This window comes from Dasypus novemcinctus, chromosome 8, assembly GCF_030445035.2.
Source record: "Dasypus novemcinctus isolate mDasNov1 chromosome 8, mDasNov1.1.hap2, whole genome shotgun sequence".
Classification (NCBI taxonomy): Eukaryota; Metazoa; Chordata; class Mammalia; order Cingulata; family Dasypodidae; genus Dasypus; species Dasypus novemcinctus.
Genome location: NC_080680.1, coordinates 87,540,686 through 87,555,068, shown reverse-complemented (window position 1 = coordinate 87,555,068; position 14,383 = coordinate 87,540,686). Strand labels below are relative to the sequence as shown.

Sequence of the window (14,383 nt, the reverse complement as noted above, 5' to 3'; positions counted from 1 at the left end):
TGGGACGACAGAATTGAACTGCTTAAATTCCTCCGCAGTGCCATACCTCCTCGTGCCTACCATCTCTCACAGGCCGCTGTGGGAGCCTGAGGGTGCCTTTATCCTAAACCAGGGAGGGGGTAGAGGTTACACAAGTAACTTCAAGGCCAAGAGAGATCAGTTTAATTTTATAATATAAATATAGCATTTAGTTGCCTTAGCTTCTTCCCAAAGGCATATAGTTTTACACATTTCACAATGACCAATGTGACTCAGACAACTTTGTGGGAGCTCAGCTCTGAGCAGCACAGTAAGCTTCCAGTCTTGGCAGCTTTCTTCATCAGGCAAGCCCCTCACAAAATGAGACTTCAGTGAGGGCAGCCTCCTGCTCATGCACTCATGATTGCTTTTAGGCAGAAGGCACTGCCCTTGGGACCCAGGTTTTGCACAAGCAGAGCTGCCACCGTAGCAGGGAGCACAGCCCCCATGCACAAGTAGGTACCTGTGGTGGAGCCTTGGTGGGCAGGACTGTGGGTGACTCCAGAAGCTGGCAGGGGTCAGCTTGGCTTTCAAATCCAGGAAGACAAGTCTTTAGTGGTCATTAAGTGTGCCTGTGTGTGTCCCACCCATTCCCCAGCTCAGAATCTGGAATGAAGGAGAAGCTTGATTTTATGCCGCTGCATGCTCTCAAACAGGACCTAACCCTACCTGACTTCTAGCTTTGGTCGTGTCTCCTCCATGCCGGACGAACCAGTTTCCTGCAGCTCCCAAGAATTACTTAGACTTAGTGCTTCCCTGCTTCTGTTAAGTGCCCTAGGGTGCCCTTCAAATTACAAGGGTATAAACATTCCCCAATTCTGAACCCTGTTCTTTTTCCAACAGGGGTTGAGACTTGGGGGGTGGGAGGGAAGGGAGGGCAATCTCCTTGGAAGTTGTGGAACCACATCTGTTACCACTGGAATGATTACAGCTGCTAGACTCTACCTGGTTTTCTTTGTACTCATGAAGGACCAGGTCTCTTCTCGAAACTGCACTGTTGATAGATGGGACCAGAGGTTTCCAGGATCAAAGAACCCTCTACTAAGTCTGTGGCAGGTGCTAAAATCCATCAACAGGCTGTTGAATTAAATTTCCCAGACAGTGGGCTAGAAAGCGAGAGGGCTGCCTGGGACGGTCAGATATCATCCTCGAGGGTACCACTGTGCTCACTGAGGAGGTACCACTTCAGCCTGTCAGGCAGAGGAAGGGCTTTGACCTTCACATCCACAGGCCAGGGCTGAAGGTAGAGGCGGATGTAAACACGACACAGATGCTTGAGGGTTGGGGGATAGCTCTCCAGCTGCCTCAAGGAGAAGTGAAGGGCCTGGATCTTTTCTGCCAGGCTACCCACCGGGTGGATATCAAAGTTTTCAGGCAGTTGGAGTTTCTGGGAATTAGTCACCATGAGATCAAGGATGGTCTCGGCCTTGCGCAAGAGGTCCACATGGCTCTCATCTTCAGTGCAGCCTGGGTGGGAACAAAGCCTCTCAAAGATGATGTGAAAGCCAGACCAGCAGGACGCACCGTGGAGAGAACAGTTATAGGCGGCTCCAGATTCTAGCAGGAAGCGGAGGAGAGGGAAATGCAGTTTAAAACTCTTGAGGCAGATATGGGTGAGAGATTCGTGGGCTGGACATTCACTGGGGTCTGCCCCATGAGCCAACAGCAGCTGCGTGACTTGGAAACAAAAGCGGTTGATCATCCGGGCCTCCTCTTTGTCCCCTCCCACAGTTTCACCAAGCAGGAAGATGATGCAAGTGAATACCGTGTCCCCATCTTTGGTGGTAGCCTTCACATCTGCCCCTAGAAGAGCCATTAGGAAAAACACAGAAGGTGGGAGAAGGCCTTAAACACTTAAAAATGAACACTTTACATTTTAAGGGGGTAGGGAGCATGTGGAAACCAGGTAAGTGCTACATGAAAGATTGAGGCTTGGAACCAGCCTGGGAGTTATTCAGCCAGGAGGGGACAAGCCTCACCTCCCTCCAGCAAGAGCCGGATGTTCTCAGTATTGTGGATCTGCACCCCGTCACTGCTGGCCAAAGCATGGAGCAAAGCAGTCTTCCCTAGGGAGGGAGAGAGAGAATAAGGTTGAGTGGGAGGCCGGGAAGCTGAGGTCAGGGTAACTCCAGAGAAACAGAAGATGAACTTTAAAAAGGACTGACCTCAGCTAGGTCTGAGGGTGACGGGTTTCTGATTATTCTTTCCACTTGCATAGAAATGTGGACTCTGAAATGCTACCTGAGACCCTTCCTCACCTGACAGGAAGCTTTGATTCCCTCGGAATCCCAGCGTGCACACACCCCACCTCTCCACCTACCGAGGCAGCCTGCGAGGGCCCGGCCCAGGAACAATGACGACGCTGCCTCTCTAAAGAGCCTCTGAACTCGAGCTCGAGGGGCAGACAGTGAATTACCTGTGCACGCTGCACGCTGTGCCTGTCAGATGAGGCCAGCATCCAGCCCGCCCTCCTGGGTTACCCTGGGTTTCCCTCACAAGGCCCTGAGGCTCTCTTTCCTACGTGAGGCACCCACCGTGCTTGTCAGCTGCATTGACGTCTGCTCCAAGGTCCAGCAGGCGCTGCAGACAGGGCAGGCGCTCTGGCTCCTCGCTGGCCAGGTCTAAGGGGCTGCTCTCATGGATCTGAGCCAAAAGAACACAAGCCAGGTTGGCCTGAGGGCCTTTGGGGCTATTCAGGGGTCCCTGTCCCTACCCCCCTCCCCCATTCAGAGCAGGCTGGACCTGGCTCTCTTACCCGGTCCCTCCGGTTAATGTCGGCCCCATGGCGCACCAGCAGTTCCACCATATCGGGTTGGTTTCGCAGGACGGCGATGTGCAGGGCAGTGTAGTAGGTGACCGGGTCTGAAGGCACAGGCACAGCTCATGGACAGTCCTGCCTACCAATGCACTCTCATGGGGTCCCAGGTCTTGGTCTCAGAGCCCAGCCCTAGCGCTCACTTAGATCTGTCTTATATATCTCACTTATATCTGAGCCTGAAGTCTCCAGAAGCTGCAGGCCCAGGCTCCCATCACCATGAGGTGTCAGGGGTCAGGCCAGAAGTGTGCTCATCAGCCTCTACAGCAAGGCTCTGGTATCAGACCTACACTCAGAGGCTCAGGTCCTGGCAGCGATCTAGGGGGCATTTACTTAACCTGTTTGGGCTGTAGTTTTCTCTTCTCTAAAACGGGGCTGTAAAACGGAGGCATCTCCTCTCAGAAATGCTGGGAGGAGCACTTTGAACGCAGCTCTTTGGCTACTCTGTTCCTTGAGTGTAGCAATAAGAGCCAAGTTTTTCCAGCCAGGTCTCAAAAGTGACTGATTTAAAAATGGGCCCTCTCTCTCAGCTCCTTGACTTTCTGGGAGCCTGGCAACTGCTGGGCCTATCAAGTGGGGATGGGAGACATGCCTGGTTGCATCTTGTGTCAGCAGAAAGACCCTGTCTATTCATCAACCATACCCTTCCTGGGAGAAAGCCAGAGAAAAAAGGCCAACAGCTCCATCGCCATCTCCCAGCATCCACAAGCTAGAAACCAACACGGTCCTACCATAATGCATGCCCAACATAGTTTATCTGTTTTTCTTCTCTCCCTATGGTATGAACAAAAATGCAAGATGGCTCAGAGTAAGCGGCAGAAAATTACCTTCTCAGCTCTGGGCGCATTGCCAGCAGCCACATTTTTACATTAATGGACTCAGGGATTTATCTGAGAGCTGGAGAAAGTTTGCTAAATCAATCACATGGTAGCAGGAACAACACATTTGCCCTTGGAAAAGAGGTGGTAAGAGCCGTCTGAAAGCCAGGAGGGGAGGTGGGAGACCGTCCAGGGTTGGGCCTCTTTAGTCATCACCCCATGATATAAGTGAGTAAGTACCTCCTAGAAAGGCCTGGCCACCCACCCAGGGCAGGACCATACTTAAGCCACGTGTCCACCCCTATCCTCTCTAGGCTTCAGCTGACCTTCAAAGTTGAGATTGGCCCCGTTCTGCAGGAGAACGTCAGCTGCCCGTGTCAGCCCCAGCTCGGCCATCTTCAGCAGGGCATTGCTCACGCCCTCCTGGTAAAATGGACAGTGGGCCTTCCTCTCCAGCAGCTCCGTGAGAACAAGGATCCGGCTCTCCTCACTGGCGACGTGACTGGGTCTGGGACAGGAGAGAGGCCCACTAGCTGAGAGTGGGAAGAGCTGAGAGACTGCTGGGCATGGACTCCCTACGGCAGGGAGCCCCACCGCTGGGCCCCACCCACTCTTCTGCTGTAACCACCCACCAAAGTCAGGGCCTAGGCTCTATGGGCCTAGGCAGAAAATTTCTCTTGGGAAAAGGGTCTGTCTTCGGTCTCCTTCCAACCTGGCTCCCAGCTTGCCCAGAGAATCTGGTCCCTGGCATGGGTACAAAGCCTCATACACTTGGGCTCTAGGCACTGAAGGGAACTCTTGAGGTCACAAGCAAGAAACACTGATGCTCCTTTTCCAGAAAGCCCTTCCCACTCAAAAGACACGGACTCTCCCCAAGCTGCAGAGGGTAACAGACCAGCCTGGGTCATGTCGCCTTCTCCCCGCACCAGGACAGCGTCAGCCCTCTTTTGTTCCCCTTTCACACAGAGACATTTAGCCTGCCAGATTTCTCAAGGTGTGTGCACACAAGGTCCTTCACATCCCAAGTGCAACCCACTTACCTGCCAACCCCTCCCCCAAATCCTCTTCCCCTCCTGGCCAACGCGACCTATTAAGAACTGCCATGCCTTTCCCAAAAGCTCAAACGGGGAGGGGGGGGGGGGCGGGGGGGGGGAGGGCTCCATGTCTTTGCACGCAGCTCTGACAATTTCCCAGGCTCTTTCACAGGCTGCCACCACCTCACCTCCTCTTGGTGAGGCTTTCCTTCTCCACTGGTGCTCCTACTCGCCTCTCCCCCTTACTCTCACTCACTGCACCCTGCCAGTGGCTGATCCAAGGTTTAATCCTCACTGAACTGGGCAGGATTGTGTTTCATCCCCATTGCACCCATCCCAGTCCTGGAGAGTGCCCAGAACACCACGTTCTGGACAGGGTCCCTGCATGATGTCTGGAGCCTATCCCACACCCCATCCCCTCTCCAGCCAGAATAGCTTCAGAGACAAGGAAACATCTTGCACTGCATTTTCAGAGCAAGTTGTCAACGTCAGCAGAGCTGATGTAGTGAGGAAGAAAACCTTGTTTCCACCAAAGTCCTTGGACTCAGTAATCACCATATTTGAAATTCCAACTGATTCCCAACACCCAGACATCTGACCCTCCTTTTCTTCATTACACCCAGTACACCATACAATTTACTTGTGATTGTCAGTCTCTACGCTGTATCACAAACAGGAAGGCTAGCGTCCGGGTGGGGGGTGGAGGGCCTGAGGCAAGGAGCACAGGGTGGGGGCCCTGCGGGCGGGGCCCTGAGGGCGGAGGCCCTGCGACACCCCACCCTCCGGCGCTCCCTTCCCACCCACGAGCGTTGGTAGAACCCTACACTTCAAGGAGCAGAATATGGGTCCGCGCGGAGAAGACTGAGCTCGAAGCCACGCAACTTCGGCCTCTGCCTCAATCTTTTCATCTCTAAAGTGGAGGATCACGTCTTCTCCCGCCCCGGTACCGCTACCTTGTAGCGACATCTAAAGTAAAAAGTGGCCCCAGGTCAAAGCGGCCTTGGCCTGCCGGCGGGAAGGGACCCAATTACCCGTCCAGGTGTTCCTGTCGCTCGAGGTCCTGGATCCCCAGGGAGCCCAGAATCGCATCCACCAGCGGCTGGTACTCGAAGATGATCCTCCGGAAGCCGTGCAGGAATGGCATCGTGGCGGCCCCGGGCGCTGCAGGGCGGCCGCCTTCCCCCCAAGGCCGAGACGCCGACTGGGCGCGTACCAGCAGCCGCGAGCCGAGCCAGGCCGATGCTACTCCAGCCCCCGCACCCTGCCCGGCCCGCCGCCCAGCTCGCTCCCCCCGCGCCGGAAATGGCCCTCGCGCTTCCGGCCCGCGCAGGCCCAGGAGAGGGGAGTCGGACGGCGACAGCGCCCCCTGCACACTGGGAGGAGCGCGGCGTGTCCGGAAACGCGACGGGCTGGGCTGACCTGCGGGCTGCCTCGACAGAGCTGGGGGGCGTGGTCTCGGAGTCCGCCCGAGCCCGAGTCCGAGGCGGGCCCGCCCCTTTTTGCCCTAGCCGGGCCCTGCGATGTCGTCCACGGCCGCTGGGCGCCGTCCGCGTTCCGCCCATTGCGAGCGTCGGCCCGGCCACAGCTGAAAGCGCTGGACCCCGGCTTCTAGCTCTCATCTTCCCCCGGACGGGGCCTGTGGTCACACCTCGGTCCCCACGCGGGCCCAGTGACGGTGGAATGAAGTGGACTACTCTCTCCTCACGTCCGCCCCACGGGCTGTGGGGACAATTCCTCTCTGTCCTCTTGAGACCCTGACCCAGGCTGATTGTCGGCTCCTGCCACTTTCTGCCTTGATGCATCCAATGAACTTTTAATTCCCTCGTCGATAAAATAGGGTTAATCGCACCCACTTAATATCCAGGATTAGTAGCTCTGTAAGTGTCGGTTGAAGTCTAGTCTAGTAGGAAGGAACCCAAGCCTGAGATCACTTCACTGGGGCCATGAACTTGAGCTTCTACAACCTTAGTCCCACAGCAGAGCCCTTATGTCTTTATAATTCTGGAAAGTCAGTGTTCAAATCACAACCTTGGCTTGTGAGCACCCCCCATGCTGGGTTGGGAGTCTCTGGCCTGGTACCTGCCAGACCCCAAGAATTGTGAAGCTGAGAAACAAAACAAAATGCTTAGACGCACATTTAAAACAACCCATGTGTCATGATTAAACACTTAAGATGTGCTGTGTAAGCCCTACTACCACCAGCAAAACAGACTTCACAAGAAAAATCAATCCAAAGCATGCCCAGGTACAGCTACGGTGATCCAGCTGGGTCTGGTATGCAGTAGGGGGTGGATAATTGCTGGCTTTTATTACTGTTAAGTTTACAAGGTTGTTGTGCAGAGCAAATGACTAGCTATCACAACTCCTGTCAAGCCCTCAAAATGCCGTAGTACGCCTCTACTTCTGTTGCCTAAAGGAGCAATAAACAAGGGGTGTTAGACTGGCAGCTGGGGTTTAAGCCCCTTTCGGGCAGTGCCAGCGTGGGCCTCCCAGAAATAACTCTGAACTACAAGGTCCACAGCTCTCAGCACTTCTGCCTTGGTTCTTGCCCCAGGAAAGATGTATCTTCTTTTTGAGTGAAATCAGGAAAATTTGCTCACACAGAAATGGGAATTTCCAGCTGGTCTTGTAAAATCAGATTATCAGGAAACTGAGACCAAATTCTCATCGGGCAACAATGAGTATCTGGACAAGGGCACTTGTTCTCAGTGGACCTTAGTTTCCCCAGGCATCACCCTGGGGGAGGTTAGAATTTCTGCCCTTGCTTTAAGTTTTATCCATCTCCCATCCCACCCCACCCCCCACAGAGCCCATTTCCCCAGAATTGATGCCAAGGTCCAGAATGGTACAGCAGGTCACAGCCTCTCTCATTTGACCCAGGGATGCCTGCTCCATATTCAGCTGAGGACACTGGGGTTCCCGGGGGGACCTGACCTTACTGAGAACACGCAACAAGTAACTGAAGGAGGCGCCTCTAGAGTGGGGGCCAGAACAGAACAGCATCCCGGGCAGAGCTAGGTGGGATGACCTGGGTCAGAGGCCACCTTCTGCCCTGACTCCATGGGTGACCCCAAGTCTGGCCCTTCCCATCTCTGGGGCTCACTTTCCTTGCCTGAGGGCTCTTAGATTCAATGAAGAGGGCCTTAATGATGCCGATGACTCTGCGGAAGGAGAGGGGGTGAGACATGACAATTCTAATAAGCCCAATACAAATCAAGCTTTATTCACTGAGCCCTTTCTATGTGCCAGGCAGTATGCTAAATGCTTGACACATTGATCTCATTAAATACTCCCTTTTTTGTTTTGTTTTGTTATATTTTTTATTGTTTTAATATATTTTTTATTTATTTAAAAAAAATACTTAGATTACAGAAAATGTTACATAAAAATAAATACTCTTAAGAAGTGGTGATGGTATTACCCCATTTTAACAAATGCAGAAACAGGCTCAGAGAGGCCTGGGGACTTGTCCCAGATCACACAACCAGGTTGGGTCTCTTCCATACATCTGGCCTCCAGGGAAGACCGTGCTCACCACTCCTCCAGCTCTGGGCCCCAGAGGGTCTGTGCATGCAGGAGGGAGGAGCTGACCCCTCCCCTCTCACAGCCTTTGGGTAGCCCTCTGTGGAGCCAGGCCCTGTCGCCTGCCATCCCCAGGCTCCTGTCTCTGGAAAGCTTTGTGCCCCCTGACCTCCCTCCTGTCACCATGGGTAACCTTGTTTCCTCCATCTGCCTCCCATTAAGAGGCTCTCTGTCGCTTAGAGCCTCTGACTGCAGCTCTGAACCGTTACTCTTCTTTCTCTGCCACTGCCCCTGGCCACCCCGCCAGCCTAGGCCCTTCCCGCCGCTCAGCTCCAGCATTTTTCAGCAAGATGTGGGTTCTGGGGCCAAACACCCAGAGCTCAGGGAGTCCCTGGGAGGACTCCTCCCTAGGGAGTTTGGGAGTCACTCTGACTATATCCAATGTGCAGAGGGAGACCAACCTCCCCATATAATGTTAAATATCAGCAAGAAGAAGGCAAAATACCAACAAAAGATGGACAAGAGCAAGTCACAAAAGAAGGAAAGTTGTCAACAAACAAAAGCACTGTTTAGTCTCTCTAGCTATCCAAGAAATGCAAACTTAAAACAACATGACAAATATTCAAAAAGAATAATGGAATTCAGTGTAAGTGAAGGGACACTATACCTGCATATGGGGGGGGTGGTGTAGATAAATTGGCTAAAACTTTCTAGAGAGCAATTTGGCAATGCTAACTAAAGCTTAAAAAAAAAAACAAAAACCTACTTTATCCTAACAGTTTAAATTCAAGAACTTATCCAAGGGAATAAATATGGATGATTATCATGGCTAAGGTGGGAATACCCCAAATGTCTATTCCAAGGGGCATGTAGATAAATTGGGGGAATGCTGCCATAACAAATGATGACAACTTAGTGCCCTAAAACTGCAAATTTATCATCTCGCAGTTCCGTAGCTCAGAAGTCTGAGTTGGCTAAACTGGTTGTTCTGTTCTGGGTTTCACAGGTTAAAATCAAGGTGTGGGCTAGCTGGGCTCCTTTCAGGAGGCTCAGGGCAGAATCTGCCTCCAAGTTCATTCATGCTGCTGGCAGAATCCAGTTCCTTATGGTTGTAGGACTGAGGTCCCCATTTCCTTGCTGACTGTCAGCTGAGGGTTGCCCATAGCCCTCAGGACTTTCTTGGGTCCTTCCTGTGGGCCCCTATATTTCAGAACCCAAAGGCACATTGAATCTTTCCCTTGCTTGGAATCTCTCTGACTCCTCCTTCCTCTTCCAGTAAGAGAAAGTTCGCTGCTTTTATAGGCTCATATTGTTAGTTTGGGATCGTCTAGATAATCCAGTATCATCTCCCCTATTTTTCAGTCCATAGCCTGAATCAGATTGGCAAAGTCCCTTTTTCCATGTATAACAGTTTGAAGTTATTTCATGAATCTCAAAAAGAAAAAGATTATGTTTTGAACTAATCCATTCCTGTAAGTGTGGGGTCCTTTTGATTGGACTACATCAGTGAGGCATGACTCAAGTTGGGTCTCTGCCCACTTACTGGAGCTTTATATAAAGGGAGACACAGAGAAAGGAAGTTTCCATTTTTGACCCTGCCATGTGTGAGAGGACTCAAGGATCCCTAGTAACCAAAGCTTAAGCATGAAGCCCCCAAGGGGCTGGGCGAACGGAGCAGCTCAAGGCTGGAGAGACTAGCCATGTGCCTGACAGCTCACAGCTGAACTCAGGAAGAAAACAAAACAGCCGAGACTGAGAGAGGAGGCCCAGAAAGAGCCAAGCCCTATGCCAGGTCACCCACAGCTGAGCTCCAGGAGATGTAGACTCTGGAGGGGAAGGCGGGGACCTTGGCAGAGAGCAGCGGCCATTGTGGCAAGTGGCAGGGCCCCACGATCACCAGTAGCTGGCTTTGGTGAGAAAGCATCTCCGATGGTGCCTTTTTTTTCTTTTTTTTTAAGATTTATTTTATTTATTTCTCTCCTCTTCCCCCACGTTGTCTGCTCTCTGTGTCCATTTGCTGTGTGTTCTTCTGTGTCTGCCTGCATTCTTGTCCTGCGGCACTGGGAAACTGTGTCGTGCTTTTTTTCTGTTGCGTCATCTTGCTGCGTCAGCTCTCCATGTGTGCGGTGCCACTCGTGGGCGGGCTATGCTTTCTTCTCGTGGGGCGGCTCTCCTTGCAGGGCGCACTCCTTGCATGTGGAGCACCCCTATGCGGGGAACACCCCTGTGTGGCATGGCACTCCTTGTGCGCAGCACTCCTTGTGTGCTGCGCGTGGGCCAGCTCACCACATGGGTCCAGAGGACCTGGATATCGAACCCTGGACCCTCTGTATGGTAGGCAGACACTCTATCAGTTGAGCCACAACTGCTTCCCTGATGGTGCCTTGATTTGGACATTTCATGGCCTCAGAACTGTAGCTTCTACCCTAAATAAAATTCCCATTATCAAAGCCAACCCGTTTCTGGTACTTTGCATCGGTGGCCCTGTGGCAAACTAAGGCACCATGTAATGTATTTACAATTCCAGGGATTAGGGGCAAAGATCTCTGGGAGGCCATTATTCTGTCTGCCACCCCAACCGCCAAATATAATGGTTTAGACCTACATCTAGGGTGACCAGCCGTCCTGATTTGCCCAGGACACTCTCTCTCTGCTCTCATTTTAGCGCTGTCAGTTCCACATCCTGGGAAACCCCAGGCAAACTAGGGTGGTAGGTCACTCTAATGTTTACTGACATGAGAAGTTGTGCTTAATAACAACAACGGTAACAGCTAACATATAAGGTTTACTGCATGCAAGTTCTATAGCAATTCAGCTAAGCAACTCACACCATGTGCGCTGCACGAGCCCATCGCAGTGAAATGTGTGTGTTAGGAGCCTGCAGGGATAATTCTTGAAGGTCCCAAGCTAACCCCAGGGCAGGGTCTACGTGTGTCCACAAGACCTTTCCTCCTTCCCCAGTCCCCTCTAGTGACATCCTCCCCAGCACACAGATCACCTCTCCCAGGAGGCCCTCCTGGAGCCTTCTTCCTGGGCCCTCACTGCCCTGCACCACTCCCTTCCCGCTGCAGCGGCAGTGGATCCTCGGGGGAGCCGCAGGGCCGGCCTGTCTGTCTGAATGATGAAACCGACGCTCACGGTGGCCGTTGGCCGAGTGTGCCCTGTACGTTAGGTTAGAAGCTTGTCACGCATCGCCTCATTGGCCCATCCTGACACCCCGGGGGTGAGTAATACTGGCACTCCCGTGGAAAAGTTGGGGAGACTGAGGCCCAGAGGGGTAACTGACCACCTCAAAGCCAGGGCCCAGCTGCGGTTCAAACCCAGAGCCCTGTCTTTCATCTTCCCTTGTACCCACCACCTCCCTGACCACTGCTCTCTTCTCTCCCTCTCTCACGCTCACACACTCACAGTATACTTTCACACACACCCTCTCTCAACACTCACACATATTCACACACTCACACATTTACACACTGTCATACACTCACATACACATGGTCCGACCTCGCTCATGCAATACTCACACAAACACACACATACAAAACAGCTGTTGAGTCTCTCTACAGTCCCTCGTATACTCTTTCACACACAGTGCGCTCTCACCACACTCGCACACACGCTCTCTCCCAGCCTCACACCCACTCTTACACACTCGCACTCTCACCCACATTCACACATTCTCACACCCATACACCCTCACTCTGTCACAGGCACATCCTCACACACATGTCCAGGGTGGGCTGCTCCAAGGCAGGGCAGGTGTCCCCAGCCCCACCCCGGCCCCTGCTCCCTCCCAAGCCCCTTGCCCCCAGGAGGGGCTGTCGGCAGCCAGGTCTGTCCCTTATAAGGCCCTTGAGGGAGAGAGTGGGGGAAAGTCCCCGTTTCATTTCTCTCTTTTTGATTCGGCAGAGTTTCCATGAAGTGAGATATTTGTAAAACTTCGCAGTCCACCAAAAGGAACACTGCCTTCGCGTCTCTGCGCGGCGCCTCCGGCTGCGGCCCGTGGGCAGGCCCCAGGGCAGCGAGGCGCGCACCGAGGGGCTGGGCATATTTCTGGAGTGCGGTCATGGAACCGCCGTCCTCCAGCTTCCCTCCTGTCTGCACATCTGCTCTGGCCCCCGCTCTTTCCTTCCCTCCTCCCCACCACACCCTGACCCCACCCTGACCCCCGACCCTCGGTCCAGTCTGTTCTTTGGCCGCAGGCCTCATGCTGACACGGCCGGGCCTGGATTCTCAGGCTCCCGGAGGCAACCCTCTGCTGGCTCCAGGGGTAAACTGAAGAACGAGCCAGGGCACCAGGACACGCTGAAGGGAGGCTGGGCCCTGCAGTAGGGGTGGTGGGCAGTGGGAGGCAGGAGAAGCCCACGAGGACGGAGGAGGCCGGAGCAGGAGCTGGACAGCAGGACGTTGGCTGCGCCAGGGACGGACTCCGGTCCCCTCCCTTTTTCCATTTGTTCTCCCGGGAAGCCCAAAGGAGCCCTTTGGAGACCTAGAGAAGACCAGCCTCGGGGCCCCGTGCGCCCAGCGCTGCCCTGCTCCTCCCGCGCCCGCCTGCCCCCCAGGACGCTGCCCCTCCTGAGCAGAGTCTCCTGACCCAGCCTCCTCCCCGACGCAGACCCCCTCCTCCCCAGCCGGGTGCCAGGAGGCGTTTCCTGGTGCTGCCAGGCCGGTGAACACAGCTATGGCTGGACCAGCCCTGGGGAGCCCCCTGGAGTCGGGACCCCCTTCGCCGCCGCCCCACGTGCCCACATCAGAGGCCTGGCCCTGGCCTCTCCTTGCTGAGGTGAGTCCTCAGAGCCCCCCGAAGTCCAGGGGAGCAGGGCGGGTAGGTACTTGGGGCCCCTCAGGCCTCCCGCTCAGGTGGGAGGGAGTCCGGGGTCCGGGCTCTGGCCTGACTTCTCTGCACCTCGTCAGCACAAGAAGGGACAGGCACGGGGCTGGCCTAGATTCCTCCCGAGGGGTCCTCCCGAGGGTCTAACAGGGGAGGATTCTGCCCATGACCCTTGGCCTTGCTGGGGAAACGGTCTCAAGAAATATCACCTGGCCTCTTCCTGGAAGATCCTTGTCCCTTAAATGCTGGCCAGCCTGCCTCTACCTCTGCTCTCTGGCAGAGGAGAGCTGTGTGATCTTGACCCAGGCCTTGCCCTCTCTGAGCCTTGGTCTTTCCAGCTGTCGAAATGGGGGCAGGGGAGTGTTCCCAGGGGGTCTTAGCCTGCCCCATCCCTGGCTGCTGTGGACTTAGAGAGTCCTGATCCCAGAAATTCCCTCATCCAGCGCCTGCTGCCGCCCACTTGGCATTAGTCCCTGGCAGGCTAGCCCCAGGCCAGAGCTCTGCAGGGGCCGGCTGGGCCCCCTCCAGCCGCTGCACTAGGCCCCATCGGGCTCTGCCAAGGGAAGGCTCAAGGAGCTCAGCTCCCTGGGGGAAGGACGGATGGTAGCGGTGGGGGGAGGGCAGGACCCTTTGTGCGCCCCAGGAGCCCCCCACTCCACCCCCACTGGTCCTGCTTGGTGAAGCCGACGGCAGGAAGAATCCCATTGGCCATCCGTCAGGGAGACAGAGCGGGCCCGAGCGAGGGCCATTTGAGGAGGGGAGCCGGGGAAATTTGATCATTAAGAAACCCTCCTGGCTGTCTGGGGGAATTTAATTAAATTGCTGGAGAGGGCTGTGAGAGAGGGCCACATCTGGAACCAATATGTGGAGCTTTGATTTTTTTTCCCCTCCTCTCTCTCTTTTCCCATCTCACTGCTGTAAAAGGGAAAATAGCGGAGCCTTGGAGTATTGGTTCCTCTGGGACAGAATTCCTGGTGGATCAAGAGGGAGAGAGACAAGGCAGACAGAAACAGAAAAAGAGCAAACCGGAGAGAGAAACAAACCGTGACGGGGACAAAGGAGCCGGGGCCGGAGAACGGAGGCAGACAGAGGCAGGGCGGGCTCTGCCGGGGACAGCCAGCAAGGAGCAAGAAGAGGGCGTGGCCAGGCTGGCGCTGGGTTCCGACCCAGAGGATTCAGACACCGGCCTGGCCTGGAGTCCCCTGCCCTGCTGGATACGGGCATCGAGGGCGAGTCCTCCCAGCACCCCTATGGGTCCTGTTATCACCCCACTGCAGATGAGAAGTGACTTGCCCAAGGTCACCGTCTGTCATCATGTGCTTCCTGGGTCACTTGATTGCAGTGA

General features: G+C 54.5%; 1 protein-coding gene across 2 annotated transcripts; it reads right to left on the bottom strand.

The window, feature by feature from the left end:
- Window positions 1–139: 139 nt before the first annotated feature.
- Window positions 140–5,973, bottom strand: ASB6 (ankyrin repeat and SOCS box containing 6). 2 transcript variants are annotated; one of them, XM_058302261.2, is made up of 6 exons: window positions 5,717–5,973; window positions 3,978–4,159; window positions 2,774–2,880; window positions 2,553–2,661; window positions 1,998–2,084; window positions 140–1,821 (listed from the first exon to the last, which is right to left on the bottom strand). In XM_058302261.2, the coding sequence occupies exons 1-6, from the start codon at window positions 5,827–5,829 to the stop codon at window positions 1,154–1,156; spliced, it is 1,266 nt and encodes a 421-aa protein (XP_058158244.1). In that variant the 5' UTR covers window positions 5,830–5,973; the 3' UTR covers window positions 140–1,153. The 2 variants fall into 2 exon arrangements, with proteins under 2 accessions (XP_058158244.1, XP_004455085.1); XM_004455028.5 differs by lacking the exon at window positions 3,978–4,159 and having other exon boundaries at window positions 5,717–5,886.
- Between the last annotated feature and the right edge of the window lie 8,410 nt (window positions 5,974–14,383).

What these genes read in the sequence shown, in the direction of transcription:
- ASB6 (XM_058302261.2), bottom strand. Translation starts at nt 5,829, where the DNA reads ATGCCATTCCTGCACGGCTTCCGGAGGATCATCTTCGAGTACCAGCCG. An exon ending in GGCCAATCTCAACTTTGAAG is followed by an intron (nt 2,881 to 3,977) that starts GTCAGCTGAAGC and finishes CTGTGCCTTCAG; the next exon opens with ACCCGGTCACCTACTACACT. An exon ending in CAATGCAGCTGACAAGCACG is followed by an intron (nt 2,085 to 2,552) that starts GTGGGTGCCTCA and finishes CTCCCTCCCTAG; the next exon opens with GGAAGACTGCTTTGCTCCAT.